The 21,968-nt window shown below is 39.7% G+C and overlaps 2 protein-coding genes across 2 annotated transcripts in view; one reads left to right on the top strand and one right to left on the bottom strand.

Moving 5' to 3' along the window:
• Window positions 1-21,968, top strand: part of B4GALT6 (beta-1,4-galactosyltransferase 6) — a 157,853-nt gene that overhangs the window by 83,027 nt on the left and 52,858 nt on the right. The window lies entirely within an intron of this gene.
• On the bottom strand, window positions 8,501-12,583 carry TTR (transthyretin). Its single transcript, XM_075214411.1, has 4 exons — window positions 12,518-12,583; window positions 10,706-10,866; window positions 9,751-9,886; window positions 8,501-8,671 (listed from the first exon to the last, which is right to left on the bottom strand). Exons 1-4 carry the CDS (start codon window positions 12,581-12,583, stop codon window positions 8,552-8,554), a joined length of 483 nt encoding a protein of 160 aa, XP_075070512.1. The 3' UTR covers window positions 8,501-8,551.

The following is a 21,968-nucleotide window of genomic DNA, read 5'->3' as shown; positions in this document are numbered from 1 at the left end:
GTAAGAGAGCTCAAACAGCATACATTGTAAAAACTTGCCTTTTTTTCTGTGTTTTACAGACCGCAGCTTCACAAATCTCACAGTTTGTATATCTGCAAAACCAGACTTTAGTAAATGTACCCCCTATGTCAACACAGCCAAAGAAGGAGTGTCAGCCCTTGTTACAAAAATATAAAAGGGGTTATGACAACACATTAAACAGATAACAATGTGCACCTGACACCAGGATAACTTTAAATCTGCAGCCATATGTGTATGAACCTTGTCTAAACCTGCTAGCATTTAAAGGGATCTATACTCTTGTGATATAGAAAACTTGTACTGTCTTTATCATCCTTTAAATCAAGCTTCAAATGATTTATTTTAATATTTCTTAAATTCTAGTGACTTACAAATGATACAGACCATCCCTATATAATAAATAATTAGCTATAATTGTAAATTTTGAAAAACGTTTTCAAGATTTATTTTTATACAATTGTTAATCAAATAGTGACAGCTAGTGGTCATATTATATATTACACTATTAAAAACTATCCGATAATGACGGTGCTAACGTTATTGCTTGTAAATGGACTTATAAGATTGGTATTGAAATATATAGCAAGAAAAGCGCTAGTTAAAGTCTAGTAATTTCTCCTCACTTTAACAGAGCGTTCAATGTGCATTTACAAGGCGCCCATGGTATGTTTTTTTTTTTTTTTGCGGCGCTGAAAGCTTCAATGGATACAAGGAGCTTTGGGGGCACCTAGTTCTTGTGAAGTGCATCCTGTTAAATACATTCTTCTCCTAAATCACAGCACTAGGTATCAGGAAGTGGTTTGTTGGTGACGTGTGCAAAAATTGTTGCAGGAGGTTAGCAATTATTTGTTTTTTGGAGTTTCTACGTATTCCAAGATTCATTTTCAACAATTCTGCATTGTTGCCTACGCTTAAGTAATGTCCATAACACTCTTGAATTAGGAAGAGACCTCCTGGACATGTAAGAGAGGAAGCAAATCTCCTGGGAGCGCTTATCTGCCATAAGGCTGGTGGGGCCATGATGTAAGACCTGTCTATCCAATTCAATGCTGAGCTCAGACTCAGTCTGTACTTAGGGGGGTAGGGCTTGATAATACAATAGCTCCACCAACTTTTTGGCCAGAATCACAACATCAAGATCTGTCTACCTAATTTTTTCTGCATACGCTTCCAGTCTACTAGAACCAAAGTAAGAAAAGTAGTGGCGTATGACATTTACAGGTTTATAGTGGTATTTCTGAATGTGGTGATGGATAGAATGAGGAGGTTGAGTGAGTGGGCAATACACCTCAGCAAAGGACACTTTGCTATCATGTTCATAGAGTTGGGGCAGCACGGTGGCTTAGTGGTTAGCACTTCTGCCTCACAGCACTGGGGTCATGAGTTTGATTCCTGACCATGACCTTATCTGTGTGGAGTTTGTATGTTTTTCCCCGTTTATGCGTGGGTTTCCTCCAGGTGCTTCGGTTTCCTCCCACACTCCAAAATCATACTAGTAGGTTAATTGGCTGCTATCAAATTTACCCTAGTCTCTGTGTGTGTGTGTGTTAGGGAATTTAGACTATAAGCTTTAATGTGACAGGGACTGATGTGAGTGAGTTCTCTGTACAGTGCTGCAGAATTAGTGGCGCTATATAAATAGATGATGATGATGGTGATGGAATTGCAGAGCTACTCGTTAAAATTCCCAGATGAGCTCCTGGAGAGTGTGCAACAAAGTAATATTAAAACCAATCTTCTATTGTAACATATATCCCCTACATATTACATCTGGAAGGTGCAAAATGCGTCTCATTAAAAGTATAGGACAAGACCTGGTTTCCACCAGATCAGAGCTTGTGCAAGATTCAAGTACTTTTAAAAGTGAAAATGGACATCTACCCTTCAGAGCAGAAAGGAACCTCTGTATAAATGCACCTTCTCCACTTTTTTATTTAAATTTAATTGTCTTGCTCTGCAAATTTAAATATCATTATTGCTCTGCTCTGCAAACATAGGGACACTGATGCACATATTCCATTAGTAAGGATTGCCCTCAATCCACCTAACTCCTCCCTTCAGTCAGTATTCTTTCCACAAAATAAGTACACAAGTACTTACACAAGTAAGGGGTTACTATCTATACCACTCTCTTTGGAAACAGACTGCTATAAATGTTATGGACCACTCTACCTCCTCAATTCTGATTATGATGCTGATATAACATCTATTGAAACTGTATCATTGAGACTTGCCAATGTGGCTATATACAAAGCTGTCCTGGACAGGAGCTGTGGGCTCCGAAGTTCATAGTATTGTTCACACACCTGACTTCTCCTTTCGGTCATCGTTCAGATGCACACGCAGCTGTGCCATACTGATTGGTACAGAGAACACTCCTGTGATTAGCAAACAGCAGCCGTTATTGAGAGGAGCTATTATTGTGTACATTGATGAGCATATCTATCTTTTGATCAAATACACTCGGAGCCGTGCTACATTGATTGTTGTTTACAATAGTGCCCTCTGAAGTTTAATTACAACGGCCATGAAGAGGAGTTGTTATTGTGAATACTGAATATTATTATTTATTTCTGAGGGTGATTTATAAGACTCTCTAGCACATGGGATTTGACTTCTTGGTTCTGTTATTTATTACCAATTTTATATTGTGCATTATTACATTTAATACATTGTATGTTTATTAAATTATGTTTTACTTTTAGCTTAGCGCTCTCTTTTGTATATATCTTTTATTCTTTCCACAAATGCTGCTATCTGGCTGTACAAATCCATGTGCATTTATACAAATAGAGATACATCCCCCAAAGAAAAGTTGGCGCCATTTTGCATGTTGAACAACATCTTCCTGTGAATAACTGTGCAGAATTTTATTTTTGCTATTCTCTATTAAGAATGAAGTATGTCCTGAAATTGACATCTTAGTAAACAAAAATTTATATTTCATGATTAGGGATGTTCGATATAATCATCAGCGAAGTATGTCACTGAAGTATTCATATGGTTGCTAAGATGCCCCTTATATGTATTTTGTCTAATTGACAGTTGGACATTCTACTGAATTGTCCTCATTCAGAGGCAAGAAATCATCACAATATATGTGGAAGTAACAAACAAACAGAAAAAATCTTCTTCCTTACTGCCAGTAGTACTTCCCCTCCCAAGTTACACAGTGTTCTTAAAGAACAATCAACAAATAGAGGAACAGAGTTACAGACAATGCAAAATATGCTACTTGACTTTGGAAAAAGAAATTAAAATCAGTCCTATACTTCTTCCTCAGAACATTTATTCTTATTTTAGTCCCGTTTAAGTTTGTTTTATATTCCAAGTAGAGATGCTCACTGACCCCCGTGTTTTGTTTTTGGCTTTGGTTTTGGATCTGGATTACCTTCGTGTTTTGGTTTTGGTTTTGCAAAACCGCCCTTGCATGTTTTGGTTTTGGTTTTGGTTTTGTTTGGTTTTTGTTTTGGTATTTTTCAAAAAAATAAATTTTTTTTGGTATAAAATAACCTAATTTAGTGCTCCACCAGTTTCTTAGATAAGTGAGGTAATTCTAAAGCTAATAAATTATGAAAAAAACAGTTTAATCCCTGGTAGGCCGTCCTTAATTCAAACACTTGTCTGCAAATTATACAGACAAACCTGGTTGTCTACCTCCTCCATCTTTGATTATTGGCAATGTAGCCATCGTCTTTGGGTGTATATTACACCCTCCACATGTAGTTGAATATAAAAAAAGCAGCCTGCACAGACTGTGGAATTAGAAAGTAAAATTAAATGGACCACGGTGGTTTGGTGGCTATCTATGCCCCCCCCCCCCCCCCGCCCTCCACTTGTAGTTGAATATTAAAAAAGCGTCCGGCATAGGCTGTAGAACTAGAAATTTGAATATACAAAGAAATGGACAAAGGCAGTTTGGTATTTGTCTGCATCAATCCCCCCCATCCACTTGTCGTAAAATAGAAAGAAAAGCAGCCTGCATAGACTGTAGAACTAGAAATTTGAATATACAAAGAAATGGACAAAGGCAGTTTGGTATCTGTCTGCATCAGACCCCCCCTCATCCACTTGTAGTAAATTAGAAAAAAAAGCAGCCTGCATAGACTGTAGAACTAGAAATTCGAATATACAAAGAAATGGACAAAGGCAGTTTGGTATCTGTCTGCATCAGACCCCCCCCCATCCACTTGTAGTAAAATAGAAAAAAAAGCAGCCTGCATAGACTGTAGAACTAGAAATTCGAATATACAAAGAAATGGACAAAGGCAGTTTGGTATCTGTCTGCATCAGCCCCCCCCATCCACTTGTAGTAAAATAGAAAAAAGAGCAGCCTGCATAGACTGTAGAACTAGAAATTTAAATATACAAAGAAATGGACAAAGGCAGTTTGGTATCTGTCTGCATCAGATCCCCTCTCCACTAGGAGTAAAATAGAAAACTATTCAGCTGTTATATAATCTAGAATATAAATAGAAATTGAGAAAGGCAATTTGGTATCTGTCTGCATCAAACTTATCAACATCCTCATTAGCGCCCTCGTCACCTCCATAAATCTCCCCCCTCATCCTCTTCTATTTCCAAAGTGGCATCCTCAATTTGTGTATCACCGGCTACACTCGGGCTGTTCAGGTACACATCAACAGAACTGTTGAAAGGGCCCTTCTTTATGGGTACACTAACAGAATGCTCACGATTAGACATCCCACTGTTGGATGGACTCTCCACAGGGATTGGTGTCAGCTCGGCTTTGACGCGTAACAGTAGTTGTGCACCACTTGTAGGCTCGGTAACATTTTTGGATCTGCCACTAATAGAGAAAGGCGAAGGCCTCATTCTCTCTTTGCTACTACGTGTGTAGAATGGCATGTTGGCAATTTTTTTTTTATCGGCACTAAACTTTTCCTCAGTTAGACTTTTTTTTCGCTTCACCACCGTAAATTGACGTACTGGGAACACTACCATCAGGACTGGTGACAGAACCTGGTTGCTCATTTTTACTCATATGTGGACTGTTTTGAATCCATTTTGAGCTCAAAGCACTTGTAGTGCTAAAAATTATTTGGTAGATACTGCTGACAGATAGTATTTTGACAGCCAGAAATATTTAAGCCAAATAATGGGGGACACCCAAAAAGCACTGGGGAGTGCTAAAAATTATTTGATAGATACTGCTGACAGATAGTAATTTTGACAGCCAGAAATATTTAGGCAAAATAATGGGGGACACCCAAAAAGCACTTTGATTGCCAAATATTAAAAAAACCCAAAAAACCCTCTATCCTCCTCTCCTCTCTAGCGATTTTTGTTAGCACAGTTGGAATCAGAATATTGTATTCTCTGTCCCTGCTCTAATCAGCCTGTGACTACACCCTGCTCTCTCCCTCTGTCAAATGGCGATGGATTGCTGTGGAGGCGTGTATTTATAATCTTCAAGTATCGGGAGAACCGAGCCCCGAGATCCGACGACGTCACAATGACATTCGGCCTCGATTTGGATTCCGAGCGGGCGGGAGAGTACCTACTCGGCTCGGTACTCAGATACCAAAAGTTCGGGTGGGTTCGGTTCTCGGGGAACCGAGCCCGCCCATCTCTAATTCCAAGTATTTTAAACTGCAATTTTTGTATTATAATGGATAATGTATTCTGTATTATCTAGATTCTAAGGATATTAATAGTTACCTCAGAGATCCATAATGACACTTGACCTGTGGTATTCTGTGTGTTTTCATATGGTCATGCAACACTGTGACTTTTATAATTCTTATAATATATTGTACAGGTTTTATTCCCCAATATATTATTATTAATATTTCTATGGAAATGAGGGGTGCCCAATTGTTTCTTGCAGTTCATTAGTCAAAAGAATACAGATTGGCGGTAATTTTATGAAGCACGCACGCGGTGCACACTTAGATGCTGATGCAGGTGCGAGCTGGCAGGTTGCAGCCCGGGGGGGCGCACAGACGGCCGCATTATTATCATTATTATTAATTTTTATTTATAGGGCGCCACAAAGTATCCATAGCGCCGTACAAGGACAAACAATGGCGCACAGTACAAGGTGAAACAGCACAGTACAAGTAACAGTAAGCACTATAACTCTGGGGGCTCAGTCACAGCAAGAAAGAGAAGGAGGGGAAAAGTGAGTACAGGCAGGTAACTATGGCCCAAGAGGGTGGGCACGGATGACAGGTAAAGAGTCACTGCGGGGAGCGGAGAGAAGCGAGAGGAGACAGAGGGCAGAGGGTAAGAGAGGAGGTGAACTGAGTAGCTGGAGAGCGAAGTTAAAAGTGATGGAAACAGGAGGTAGGAGAACCCTGCTCAAAGGAGCGTACAATCTAAAGGAAGGGGAAGACAACAGGCACATGGATGAGACGGGAGAGACGAAGACGGAGTCGAGGAAGGGGGAGAAGGGATGAGAAAGAGAGGAAACCGACCAGTGGGAGTTTAGGCATGAGACTGGAAGGCTTTTAGGAAAAGGTGGGTTTTTAATGTTCGCTTGAAAGAGGACAGATTAGGGGAAGTTCTGATGGAGCGGGGGAGCTTGTTCCAATGGAGGGGAACGGCGCGGCAGAAGTCTTGAATGCATGCGTGAGAGGAGGTAATCAGGGGGCGGCCGCATCACATGACACGCGATGCGGCTACGTCATTATGACGGTAGTATTCGGCCAGTATTGCATCCACACGGGGGGGGGGGGGGGGGGTTGGGCGGCCTGAATAGCCATTAGACAGAGCGGCCCCCCTGCCCCCCGGTCCAGCCCGCCCCTGGGTTGATGCATAGTGGGACGTATGCCAGTTTGTGGAATGTATATTGAAATCGTGAAATCGCTTTCCACATGCCTAGAAAGTAGGTGCACAGATATGCACCTATGCAGACTGTATGATTCTGGTAGTTACACGTGTGCATCTGGAGAGGCGGATGGGGGAGGGGAGGAGCACTCTAATGTTGGCCGAGTACTGTGAAGATGTGTTTACGTAAAAGTAGCTCATGCAGACCTGCAGGAACACGCATATATGCCTTATTGCCAAGCAGCTGGTACCATATATAATGTGGGATATACCGAGTGCAGGCTTATTTTTCTCTGGTTTTGTTTCAAAATATTGCCTTTTTGTCATAGCAGCTGTCCATCAAGCCTATTTAAGGCACATTTGGGTGTGGCTCACAAGCCAGCCTCTGCTAGATGTAAACCCCTATACCTGGGAGGTGAGTGCATCTGATTTTAACTGCAATATAATAGTGTTTAAAGCATATAGGTCAGTGTAGGACCTGCATAAAATGAGGTACCCTTGACGTTGGGATGCAGGCTTAAGTCTTTTGATCAAAATATGAACTAATACCTCATGTTTTCATTTTGCTAGACACACACAGATATGCAGTTTAAAGGATAAGCGCTGACAAATTTCTTTTTGTTTTGTATACATATATGGGCATTTATATTGCCACGCAGCTGGTACCACATACAATATGGGATATACCGAGCGCGGGCTTATTGCCAAGCAGCTGGTACCATATATAATGTGGAATATACCGAGCGCGGGCTTATTTTTCTCTGGTTTTGTTTCACGCATATATGCCTGTCCGGAAGTATATTTTTTGCACTTGCTAGAGAGCAGGTACAAGTACTCACTGATGATGATGACTTATTGTAAACAAGGTGCATAGGCTGCTGATGCAGAGTCGGATGCATCTGGTGATGTATGTGCCTCTACACATAGGCAGAAATACACTTGTATTTCATGTGCTTTTGTTTGTTTTTTAAAGAGTAATTTACTCCAATTTTGCACCCAACTCTGCAGCAAGCTCTTATTCCCCGCTCTCGGGATGTGCTTTTGCAAACTAGAACTATGCCTTGGAGAGGTAAAAAAATCTGAAGAGACACAATGTGGAAAAAAACCACGTCTTTATATCTTCTAAAATACTGCTCTATGACTTTAATGAACCCCTTCACTGCTGAGACTTTTCTTTCCACTCTGCTGAGTTTATTTTAGCACTTTTTGGGTTGGTTACATTCTAAAATAAACATCAGTAATTTTATAACATAATAGTTAGAATTATGGCGGTATTGATATTATCAAGCGGCAATCCACATCCACAATTATAATCGCCTCCATCACTTCTGATAAAAAAACCGGCAATCACAGACTTATTCAACCCCACGGGTCAAGCTCACATGCCAACAACCTACCTCTATGGATCACAAGTCCTGTATAACACCAGATCAGCCCACTTCAAACAGCGCTACACATAAGCCCCCACATAAGCCAAGAACAATAATGTACTCCTAACTATATGATTTGCTCTGCTTGGTTGATTTTTGCTTCTAAAATTAGGCCCACTGACTATATTCTTATAATAACTACAAAAAAAAACACTAGTACAAACATTCTGATGTTAGAAGAAAACTTTATTTAAAATTGTGGTTAACATAACCTATGGACATCAGATTGTTTTGAAAAGATAAAAAATAATGTTAGCTACAAAATATGTAATTCGTGAATATAACTGAAGACAGGCAAAGAAGATTTCTTATAAGTCAACCTCCTGTTTTAAGTCACTGACCACAGCAGTTGTGGAGAAGGAATACGGAGTGAGGAGCACAGCAATTGTGTAGTGACGGTGACCGGCATCATTAGCAGTAAACACCACCTAAAACGCAAACAACAAATCTATATGTTAGATGAAAAGACATGTGAGCTATTGAGGTGGATAGCTACAATAACAGACTCTTCCTGGAACAGGGAATTTACATCTGTCAGTGGAATTTGCCTAAATAATATACGTAATACATTTAGGGATCAGGCTATATGTTTTTTATAATTCAAAACACACACACAAAAATAATACACAAATATTAAAATGTTTAGTCTGCCTATCCTGGTAAAGGTGCTACCTGCTGAGTCTGACTATATAAAATACAACCCAAAGTGTAGAAGCATACTTTAAATACCAAGGGGCTCATGTTGAGTTGGATGCAAATTTCTGGAGTATAATATGCTTTTTTACTTCTGCGCATGCTCAAAAGTAAAATAGAGAATTATATGCCAAAATTGCAATCTGCATCTAATTCACCATGACTCCTTGAGAGTCTATGTACTAGGGAAAATGTGACAAATTTCCACTCTTTCCTCCATATTTTCTGCCTCACTGTGTCTTGCGTGGCTGTCTTCAGGGGGGAGGGCACGGAGGAGCATTGTGGTGGAGATACAGAATGCATATATGGTAAAGAGATTTATTATAACCAAGTGATGTGTGCTGGTCCCTCTCCTGCTCTTTGAAGAAAATCCTACCCCACTTCTGAGGTGGTGGAGGTCAGCTGTGCTCCATGTTATTTGGAATAGAGTTGCATTGTTTGTAAGAAACTCTTACATATGGTACAACTCTGCCCCACAAACAGAGCACTATCACAGCCTAAGAACGTATGAAGCACAATATGAAATGCATGTAAAATAAACTCTAATGAAACTGTGCAACATTGCTGTGTAATAAAAGATCTTAATTTAAACTAAGGTTGGCTGCAAACAGCAATCTGTGTGGTGCATTACATGATTATAGACCATAATACTCTAATTCTAGGAGTAGAAGACTCTCCAGCTACAATCTTTATAAAAATATATTTTACCTTTGTGGCTGTAATGTTCTGAAATTGCTAAAAATCAATGCAACCCATAAGGTAAACCAATGGATGATATATTATTATTAAATTACTATGTATATTATACACTTACATCAACATATTCATGGAAAGGTGAAAGACCAAACTTTCTCCAAAAATGTTTGGTTGCAAATTCCAGCTTATATATTCCTTCATCAAATTGTTCTTCAGTGGTGAGGCCATGGATTTCTCCATCATGAGATGTTACCCTTTAAAAAAGTGTTTTATTAGTTATGTACTTTTTAAATACATACAGATTTATATAATCTAAAGTACATAACCATTTAAAAAGACACAAATAGCATTACTTTACTACAAAAGGCCTTGTATCACCTCAGCACAGGAGAATATGGGTCTTCTGACTGGACTCTTAACATGTAAGTTTCACATTCTAGCCAGAACACTATATAAGCAGTATGTGTCATCTATTGGGGAGCATTTATTAAAACTGAGGTAAAAATGCTCAGCACCATTTCTATGTAAACTGTCAGCACAGTTTATAAATGATCTAACTTTTGCTCCTACACCAGGCTGAAAGAAGATGTGTGGTGCTAAGTGCTATCCCAATCTTGCTGCAGTCCTTTATTACCAAGGAGCAGGCGGCGTTAGTGAAATTGCCTGCTCAGCTGTATTCATGAAAGTCTCCCAGGTAGAAGCATCAATGCACTATGAGCCAATGAACATCATGACTCGGTGATGTCACTGATTCCTAGTAAATTGATAGGTTGCATTTTCACGAACATTGGTTAAACCCACAAAATGGTTTCCTCCTTTGTGTGTAGATGACAGATTTGGTACACTTAATTGCTTGGAAATTTGGGAGGCTGCTGGCCTTATCATGGCTGAAATACCTTGTCCTGCAGATTTGTGCTTAACAGGCTTAATTACAAATTCTGTTTCTATGTAAATGTTAGAATATTTTTTTACATTAAACTCTCTGCATATTATAACTATATCAAGATTTTTGTTCTTGAAAACAACTATTTAAAACGTATTTGTGAAACATGAATTAGGTGCTAGTTACTTACCCTGAATTAAGCAGTTCCCAGCTTTTGTCCACTTTTAGCTTATATAAACTGGCATGTAGTTTAGCTGCTGGAATTCCTCTTACAGCATCTAATACTTTTAACATCAGAGGGCACGTAGAATCTGCTTCCCCATGTGTGCCATGTGCCTTTAGAAAATTAAAAATATTTTTTTTTTAAAGGGAGTAGGCAGTGTAACTTGTACAGTTTTATGCAAAGCTGAAAAGATAGATGACATGTAGATCAGCACTTGGAATTTTAATAATCACTGTAGATCACAGATATATTAGATTTTCTGTGGAGATATTTAAAAACGATCTATAGGTGAGCTCATTTTGAGACCTGGAACGGCTTCGGACGGCAGACTTTTAAAACCTAGGTTTGCAATATCTGCATTACTCAAATCCTGTAAGAAAAGGGTGGTGTTTCATGGTCAATACATTTGTGAATGGCAAGCAGCCTTTGCACTCAAGGCCGCCAAGAGAAATTTCGGGCCCTGGTACAGCAACTTCTTGGGATCTCTTCTATAGCCACCAAAGAGGGTGGGGCCACACCAGGATGGTCACTATAATGGCAGACAAGAGCCCCCAAGTAGACCCAGACCCCTGTACTTTGTACCCGCTCCTCCTCCTCTCGGTACCCCTGTTTGTACTCTGGCAACTAGTGCTTTTAGGAATTACAGAATATTTGTTTTGCACAGATAAACTGTAAAAAAAAAAAAAATTCTACAAATATTTTCGCAGATTTTTGCACCATCAATCAGTTCCAAAGATATGCAGTCACAAGGTGCTCTGAGTGATCCGTCACGTAGTTCTGAACATCTATAATAGAGATGACTGATATAGTTTTATGATATGTTTTACGGCTGGCAAGAGCATCAACAATGTATAGAAAAACAATCACAAGTGATTCATTAAAATAATTATTTTACATATAAAGATAAGTCAGAAATGTTTATATTGAAACAAGCATATAAACCCATTTTTGTTAATGAAACCTGAACATTCCCAAGATTTACAAATTGTAAAGCACTAAATAAACAGTAGTATGTTACTGACATTTTAAATTCATTATAAAGCTAACGCCAAAGTAAATTCAGGAGTATTTTGTACTCTCTAAAGCAAAAACAGCTCTAATATATAAAGTACTATAAAGGTCTATTCTTGTTTTTCTAATAGATATTACATTAAAACATCTCTTTTATTCAGAATTGCAGATTGATCTGTAGTTAGTCATGTTAGTGCAGCTGTAGACAACCTGTGCCCTCCCCAACCGACATGGAGCTATAAGTCCCAGGATGCTCTGGCATGTTGGGAACTGTAGTTCCAAACAGCTAGAGGACCCCAGGTTGTCCAAGCCTGCTTTAGAGACACGTATACATATAGAGATTGATTTCGATTTGCACGTAAAATATGTTCATTTACCAATGCACAATAAAAGTTCAATGTTATTATATTGAGTTACATACATCTAAAGATATGTGCAACCTAAAATCTAGCATATATGTGTCAAATGCAAATAGGCATCAATCATCATCATCATGTGCACCCATCTAGTGTAGGTGCAGAATTTAAGCTTGGTAAGCAACATAAAAATAGGTGTAACCCAAATAAGAGGCATCTGGCATCTACACGCCCTTACTGCCCTGCACATGAATGCTCCCGAACCAACTGTAAGTGGTTTCAAATCTTAGATACAAGCAGCTCAAAATACCAATGCAAGTTGTGTACATGCACAGGGCAACAAATATTAAGTGAGACTCAAGTGCCCAACTCTAATTTTTCCCCATATATAAACATTGTTAAAATCACTTACCTGTTGGATGACATCAGGCAAAACTAAAATTGCAACCATTAGAGCTAGAACATTAACATAAGCCATTCTTTCTTTGATCTTTGCACAGTATTTCAATGTCAAAGTATGGTAACCAAACTGGAGAATGTCTACTGAAGTCCATAAGAGAAGCTGCAAACCAGTGCCTATATAATGACAAACCTGCTGAATCACATTGTTTACTTAGTAAACACTAAAAAAATAAGTAACTCAGACATTGCCCTTGGTTGTAGAGATTAGTTACATGGGGAAAATATTTTCTTCTCTTGCAGATTTGGTTCTTTATATTTTAATTTTTGACTGTTAAAATTATTTGCACAGCAATTATATCAATTAATAATAATTCCATGTGTTATGACTAGCGTATTGATGACCACAGTGGAAATCTGGCTGGTCCACTGCTGAATAGATTTGCAGTGATAGGGGCAATAGGCAGTGCCATCGAGAGGACCCTACCGTCCCAGTGCTGCAGTCCGTTGAGGGCTCCCCTCTAGGCTCCGCAAGCAGCCTCAGCTAATTCTCCAGGATGTGCATTCAGCTTCTGAAGAGGTTGGTTCTGTACATGCAGCCTAGCTGGGGTGTGATCAATAGGAAGTCACTTGCTCCATCTATGATCCTGCTCACAGCATGTCATGGATGGGTCCATGGGGCTGGAGGTGTGCGCCCCAATCGGTCGCCATAATCCGCCACTTCTGTGAACCCAAGGAAGGTCTGGGTAGTTCGTGCCTATCACCCCCTCACCTTCCATGCCCCTGGTGATACTACTAATATAAGAGGGCATGTGATGTGCTTAGATGGATTAGCTCAGCAGCAAACAGTCCCTGAAAGCTACTTTAAATTGTTAGCAACTAAGATCACCTTGAAAATTATAACAGCCTTTAATAAAAAAAAAAATTATATCAATTAATCTCAATACTAATTTGTTGCTTTTACAATTTAGAATGTACCCTTTTTACAGCCATAGACTGACTATAAGTACATGTATACTATAGTGTTAATTGGAAAATTGTTAACTGCAATATTAAAGCCACTGAGAGTTATATACTAACATGGTGCATAGGTGTAGTAATTCATAGCAAACAATCAGCATTAAACGGTGATCAGCACGGCAAATTCTAGGCATATGAAGGCATATATCTGACTGACTGTTATGGGCCAGTGTATATTTGCACATTTACAACATGTTTGTAAATTAAATCAACATTACTGATTAGAATACTTAGTGGTCATTTTAACAGATGTTGCTTATGGTGAGCAGCAGATGTGTGAATAAAGCACAGTCAAGGCACAGCACAGGTTCATGATCTCTGATTTATTGATTTACTTAATAATGCTTAGCACAGGTGAATGTATATGGCCTCTTCTCTTGTCTTAGACACCTTGTACTAGAGGGCAGATATGAGAAGCAATGGGAATAACTTCAGGACAACATTTACGCCATTTACACATTACCCGCCCATCAACCGCCTTATCCACAGTTCAGGGTTTTGTTCTTTAGTCCATTCTAATTGCATCTTCTTGTTTATCACAGACAGGAGTGGAACTTGCTTGGGACATTGCTGTCTTACTGATTCTTTCCACACCACCGTTTTATGTAGCTCTAAGTTTATACTGTTATTCTGCTGACATCATGTTAACCTCCCACATTCATCAATGGTCTATTTACCACCGCATATGGTGCTGTCACTGAAAGAGTAGTCAGTTATGTGGAGGGACAGGTGTACCACAAAAACTGGCTATTAGTCATATGAACAATTGCATTGTTTGATCCGTGATTCATTTGTAACTTTAGTAGAATACATTTGTAAATGTTACATTGTGCAGAGTAGTTCTCAAAACATAACACATAAATGTTTTCTTATTATTTAACAGTTCACTTCCACCCACTTTAACTGGAAAGTTAAGCTCTTTAGACATTGAGTTTGTGCCTCTGACAACCAAGCACAACTTAGATTAGATCTATTCCTTTTAAGGTATATTTGATTAGGGTCAGAGCATTTGGTATTAATTAATATTTCATGTTTGTCTGTGTGTCACCAAGTGAGTAGGGATAGAACAACTGTATCCCATGGAATGTTCACACCAGCACAGAGTATTTCAGGAGATGTGTGCTGGGTATTTCAGGTGGTGAGTGTGATGATTCATGTGGTAGACAGGGATGAATCTACAGAAATCCTTGGAGCCGGTTACCCCAAGAAGCACAATACCATAGTGAATCAAGATATGGTATTGCATCACGGCCAGTTTTACTATGAGGGTTTCATTTCCAATAGCAAATTAGGTAAGGGAGAACAGCAGGAACCTACAGTCAGATACTGTTGAAGTATTATACATTGATGCATGTTTGTTATGATGTCACAAAGTGAGTTAACAGTGAAGAGGGACAGGTGGATTCAAGAGCAATTTATCAACAGTGTTTCCAAACTCTTAAGCACAAGGGCATTGGGTAGCATTTGAGACACATACACACAAATATATAACCTCATTTAGAGTAAACCATGTTAGAAGGTGCAATTTTGCACATTCAAAACCATGTTGAACTGCTGGGGCAACAAATTTAGAGTTGAGACATTTCCTAGCACAACTCTAAATTGCAGAGTAAATAGAAAACTGCCCAGCTACATGGAAAGCAGGCAATATTTTTTTCTGCATGTAAAAAAAATTTGCATTTGTATCCCAACATGGTTTGTCCAGGTACAAACCTGTACCCTCTAGCTGGATTTGTTCTCTATTTTTACTTTAAATAAGGCTCATAGTGCACAAGCACTTATGAAATGTCATTATTTGCAAGGATTTTAAAATAAAACAATAACATTAATACACATAGTTCTTTGTAAGAACATGTGCCTATCAATAGAACATCATAAACCTAAGAGCATGTATAAAGATGGGAGTAAAAGGTCACTTATTCTAGAGCATTGTCATTAAAGTTTATTATCTTCATGATAATTTTTCCATTACTTAAACAAAGAATTATCAAATGTACACAATGTTGTTGATCACAGAATTATCTGATTTGGAGAGTGGATGGTTAACCAGACATATAGCAGACCATGAACCCACAGACGTGAGTTCATAGTTCTGTGCATCCTTGTGCAATACTAGGAATCTTTGGTGTATTTATATGGATTAGTAATGTATACAGTTTGTGTAGGTCAAAGTTGTTGCAACATTATGTAAAGGAGAAGTTGATATGAATAAGTGAGGTTTTGGGGTCTATTTATTAAAATACAGTGATAAGGCTGATTGTCTATCACTGCTTATCGTGGCGATATAAAATCATCTATCACTGCAATCTATCCTTAAAATCTCGCCAACGCAGATGAGTGATACTCACCTACCTTTGCGATGTTGGCCAGGGTAAGGGTTTTCTTACCACTTAGCTGGGCCAGTCATAGGGGACATATACATGTATGTCACGCGTAGCTGGCATAAGCAGTGGAATTGAAAGCCCAAAATAAAAGAGTTTCAGCTACAGGTTAATTGTCCTGGTTTATTATCAACTTAGGTATCTTTTTATCACTTTTTCTTACATTTCAAATCTCCTATTTTAATTTATATTTCGCTAAAGATTGGAATAAGAATTTAAATAAATTGTAATTAAACCTAAGTGAATAAATAGTATGAATCCTTAGAGTGCCTCCACAATAGAATGTGTTTTCTTTCTGTGTAAATAAGGGTAGGGGTGTTCTAAAGAATGCAATGTACATTAATGACTAGAGATGCTCACTGACCCCAGTGAACTGGTTTTGGTTTTGGATCTGGATTAGCTTTGTGTTTTAGTTTTGGTTTTGGCAAAACCGCCCTCATGTGTTTGGTTTTGGATCTGTATTTTTTAGAAAAAAATCTTAAAATATGCTAAAATCACATAATATTGCTCTTTTTCCCCCCCTACATTATTATTAACCTCAATAACACTAATTTCAAGTAATTTGCAGTCAATTTTGATCATCTCACAGGTCACAATATTATTTTCATACACTTTCAAATACTGCAGTGACCTGGCTGGATGCTAAGCGACAGAGGAATGGCTCAAACACACAGCAGTTCCTAGCACATCTAGGAAACATTGGCACACAGCAGTGGCAGAAAAGAAAAGTTGTGCAAGATGGAATTGTCCTTGGTATATATGTAAAGGGACTGTCTGATGTGTCTATTTCTATGCTGTCGTGAAAATAATCCTCCACCATCCTTTGGTTGCTGATAGTAGGATCAGGTGGAGTTACGGCAGAGGTGTCACGTTTTTTGGCCAATTCTTTAAGACCAGACCAGATGTAAAAATTTTGTGCTGGGTCTCCTGGGAAAGTTAAGTTTTTTCCTAGCAGCAGTTGCGTGAGAAACCGAAGGAGGAGACGCTGTCCTGGCACATAACACTTCAGCTGTCATCTTGCTCACACAAGACCTCTCTTCAGATCTGGGTCAGTTGGAAACAAAGAGAAGACATAGCCTTAAACCGAGGATCAAGCACAGTCGCCAAAATGTAGTGATCCGATTTCAAGATTTTGATAACTCTTGGATCCCGACGAAGCGAATAAAGTACTTGATCTACAAGTCCAACATAATTAGCGTAACTGCTTTGTTTCATCTCCTCCTTCAGTTTCTCAAGTTGCTTTTCCAAAAGTCTAATTAAGGGAATCATTTGACTCAAGCTAGCTGTGTCTGAATTCACTTCACAAGTGACTACTTCGAATGGTTTCAGCACCTTGCACAACACGGAAAGTATTCTCCACTGCGCTTGACTAATATACATCCACCCTCCTTTCTCCTTGTCATGGCTTGTGGAGTAAGCGTGTCTGGCTTTTCGCTGTTCCTCCATCCGCAGAAGCATATACAGGGTGGAATTCCACTTTATCACCACCTCTTGCTTCAGTTGGTGGCAGCAAATTAAGTTGCGCGTGCAGCTGCTGCAATCTCCTACACACTGCTGCCGAATGCCGGAAATGTCCAGATATTTTACGGGCCACAGGCAGCATCTCCTGCACGTCCCTGTCATGTTTTAAAAAGCTCTGCACCACCAAGTTTATTGTGTGAGCAAAACAGGGAATGTGATGGAATTCACCCAGCTGTAATGCTCTCTCAAAATTAATAGTGGATATTGAACGCAGATCTAATACTAGCATAGTCACCATGGCGTCTGTGATCCGCTTTGCAAGTGGGTGACAGTTTTCATACTTGAATCCTCTTGCAAAGGATTGTCTAACAGTCAATTGTTGTAAACTACTGGTAGTCTTCTTCTTGGTCTGCTTCTGGGATGAATAATCACCCCCAGCAGCAGCAACAGTAGGGCTAATGCTTAAGAATTCTTCTGAGGAATCCAGGATAGTGGAGGAGTCATCTAGCCTTAGCAACTTGGATGCAGGATTAACTCTGTTCGCTACTGAGGATATTGATGAGAACGGTGTTGTGGGTGTAGATTACAGGCGTCGGGATGTAGATGAGAGAATGGTCCTAGCTGATGGACTGCTGTTTGTTATTTTTTTAGAATAAGTTTCTGATTTTCCCAACAGATTGCAGAACTCGCACTCACAGAGAACGGCGAATGCCTCATTCTTTTTTTGCCACTGCGTTCGTAGAATGGCGTGTTGGCAATTTTATTTTTTTCTGTAGATAACTTTGCTTGGATTACAAGTGTTTTTTTCTTGACCAAGGCAAAAGGTGTTTTTTTTTTACATTTTTGGTTCCCTGGCTTAAAAACACTATGCACTTTAACATAGGCTTTACCAGATGACGTAGAGCAGGGGTGGGCAAACCTGTCCTCAAGGGCCATATCCAGTTCATGTTTTTAGGATTTCTGTCTGTAGAAACAGGTGGGATAATTACTGACCCAGCCAAAAAAATTAACTCAGCTGTACATGATTAAAGAAATCCTAAAAACATGAACTGGATATGGCCCTTGAGGACAGGTTTGCCCACCCCTGACGTAGAGGGATTACTATCATCATGACTGGTGGCAGCAGCTGTTTGGTGCTCCTGCTTTTCTGTGTATTGCTGTGAATCCATTTTGATAACACCGTACACTTTGACTGCAAATCCAGAAGAAAAGCCTGCCAGCCCTAGTATTTGTATTTCAACAATGACAAATAGCAATGGAACAATGGAGCTCACCTCTCTGTGTGTAACGTATATATAACACCGTACAATTTGACTGCAGATTTACACTAAGCCTGCCAGTACTAGTATTTGCATTACAGCAATGACAATTAGCAATAGAGCTCTCCTGAATGTCACTGTAGACTTTGAAGAACACTGCTACTCCTCCTCTTTCTATTCTACCTATGTTGCTGCCCAACTGCTCTACAGACTGTGCTACCCCTTCTGTGTCCCTCTGTGAAATGGCATTGGATCGCCGTGGAGGGCGATACTTATAAAATCCAAAACTCATGAGATCTGAGATTCGACAACGTAACAATGACGTTTTGCCTCGTTTTCAATTCTGAAAAAGCGCAAAAGTACCGAGCTGGCTCGGCCCGGTACTCGAATATGCTAAGTTGGGGTATGTTCTGTTCTCGGTGAACCAAGCTTGAGCATCTCTAGTAATGACCTTTTCGAGCAATTGCGTATGGACCCAGATTGGGACATAGTCGCAGATACGACTGAAAAAGTGTTTTTACTTGCGGGTGGTCGGAGGCAGGTATGAGTAGTGGATAAAGATGACGACCACCCAAAGTAGAAAACTGCTTGTAATTAGGGGTTTGGGAATGATTCACAAACGCTTTTTGAAACTTTCATAGTCGCACACCCATATTAGGATTTGCCAAGCATGTTGTAGCAACAGGTGGGGTGGTACGTGGTACACCTGCCAAACCGTAACACAGGTATCCTAAGGCGAGCTTAGGGAGGACAGAAACTTTCCGTTGAGCAGAAGGGCAAAAGTTATATATGTATATATATACACATATACACACACACACACACACACTATATAGACAAAAGTATTTGCCACACATGTTAAGGGCACGACCCCTTATCTTCAGTGAAGGGCAATCTTAATGCTTCAGCATACCAAGTCATTTTGTACAATGCTATGCTTTCAACTTCATGGCAACAGTTTAGGGAAGGCCCTTTCCTATTCCAACATGACTGTGCTCAGTGCTCAGACTTGGTTTGATGAGTTCGGTGTGGAAGGATTTGACTGGCCTGCACAGAGAGCTGACCTCAACCCTATTGAACACCTCTGGAACGGAGATTGCGTGCCTGACCTTATAAATGCTCTACAGAATGAATGGGCACAAATTCCCACAGAAACACTCCCGCTCAGTGGAAACCCTTCCAAGAAGAGTGAAAGCTGTTATCGCTGCAAAAGGGGGACCAACTCAATATTAAAGTAAATGTATTTGCATACAATGTCATTACAGTCCCTGTTGGTGTAATGGTCAAGCGTCAGAATACTTTTGTCCATATAGTGCACCGGACAGAAAATCTCGTCACACATCATTGCTTATCTTTATACCTGGGAGGACCGTTTTTAAGGTATTGAGACTTTGTAATATAGCAATAGATACACATCAGCACTCTCTATTAAGGACTCAATATCCGCAAGTTTTATGAGTACATAAGGACTATATGACTTGTAGAGGGTCCCTCATGAAGACGTAACATCAGGTTAATATTCACCAATTTCCTAATCTGATTAGCTTGATTGATAGACTATAGCACCGTGAACTATTTTTCTCAATACGGATTTTAATTCCTAATTTGTGTCTGTTGTTTTAAATTGCATTTTGTTTATAATTGTGTCAAGTATGGCCATACTAATTTCCTGTTGCTTTTAATAAATATTCACAATAGAGTTTAATATGGGTGTTGCGGCTGTTTTGGAAACATTTACGTGGGGTATTAGGTACCTATTTAGGCAGCACACCATTTTTCTCTAATTTATAAAGTCTAATCACTAATCTAATCAATGTGCAGGCATATACTTATATAGAGATAACTTCCATTATACACTTTTATGTTCAATTATCTTTGCGCACCCTGAAATAGCCCAAAAAAATTTGTATTCCGAGCTACCATTTCTAACGCCTTTCATCTCTGAGTCAGTGTCATGGAAGACTCCACAGGGTCTATGCAATCCTCGGTTTTTACTGCTGCCAAAGTTAATGTCATGGTTTCCTTCACCCACAGCTTTAACAAGTTAACATGCTAGACTTGCTATTTTCGCCATCTACTGCGCTGACGCACTCAATAATTTACTTGCCCTATGGGCTCTATTACTTCACAAGGGCCTTTCCAATGTGCATACAATTCGCTCTCCTAAACTGGTACCAGGAGAAGCACCTTGTCATCTGGCTTAAAGGGGATTAGGGTGGCACTGGTATCATAACCCTACTTTTGCCATCACTGTGCTTCCGTTAGATGTTGCTTTACCAATGGCCAGATCTGTTTTAGTTGATCGTATAATTGGACCACAAACCATACTATATTTGCTTCCTTGGGTCCCTGCTGTTCCCACCCTTCTTTGTGGATGTCCAGAACTCTGTGGAGTTGTCTCCCACACAGAAGCTCTAAGGGACTTAACCTTGTTGATGCCTGAGGCACCTCCCTAATCGCAATTATGAGATAGGGTAACAGGGTGTCCCAATCTCTTTTATCCTGAGCCGCAGCTCATCTAATTATTTTCTTAAGGGTCCTATTAAACCGCTTAACCAAATTGTTGGTTTGCGGGTGATAAACCGAGGTCTGTAGTTTTTGTACCCCTAGTAATTTACATAACTCCTTTATTAATCGTGACATGAAGGGAGTGCCCCGATCTGTTAGGATCTGTTTTGGGATTCCCAGTCGAGTGTACATTAATAGTAACTGTTTTGCGATAGTGCTTGATTTAATATTCCTTAGTGTAATTGCCTCAGAGTATCGTGTAGCATAATCAAGAATTACTAATTCATATTGATGCCCTCGGGAAGACTTCTCTAAGGGTCCACCCTTAGTCTATAGCAATTCACTTGAATGGAACTGGAATTATAGGAAGAGGTACCAGGGCAGCTTGATAGTCTGGTTTAGGGGCCGCTTGCTGGCACTCTGAGCAGGCTTGACAGTATATATTGACTGCCATACAGATTCCCGGCCAGTAAAACCTCAGGACCACTCAATTAAGAGTATTCTCCTCTACCAGATGCACCCCCTAAAAAGGGGTGTATGGGCTGTTGTTAGTACCAAAGGAACATGTAACTGTGGCACCAAGAATTGGTGAACTGTTTTCTCCAGTATCACCACCACCCTATATAGCAGAACTCCTTTTATTTTAAAATAAGGTTCTCCCCTGGCCTGTCTTTCAGCCTGCGACACTCCATTCACCTCCACCACATCCTCAGTCCTAACTCTCAGGGTTCCAGGCTGTGTGGCTTTCTGGGCCATCAATCTACATATCACAGGACACCTCCACAGGACCATATCAGCTGGCGTGCTATGGCAGCGACGTTCCTCCTAAATCCAC

Source organism: Mixophyes fleayi, chromosome 5, assembly GCF_038048845.1.
Source record: "Mixophyes fleayi isolate aMixFle1 chromosome 5, aMixFle1.hap1, whole genome shotgun sequence".
Classification (NCBI taxonomy): Eukaryota; Metazoa; Chordata; class Amphibia; order Anura; family Limnodynastidae; genus Mixophyes; species Mixophyes fleayi.
The sequence above is the reverse complement of the archived record's forward strand: the minus strand, read 5'-3'. Positions and strand labels throughout refer to the sequence as shown.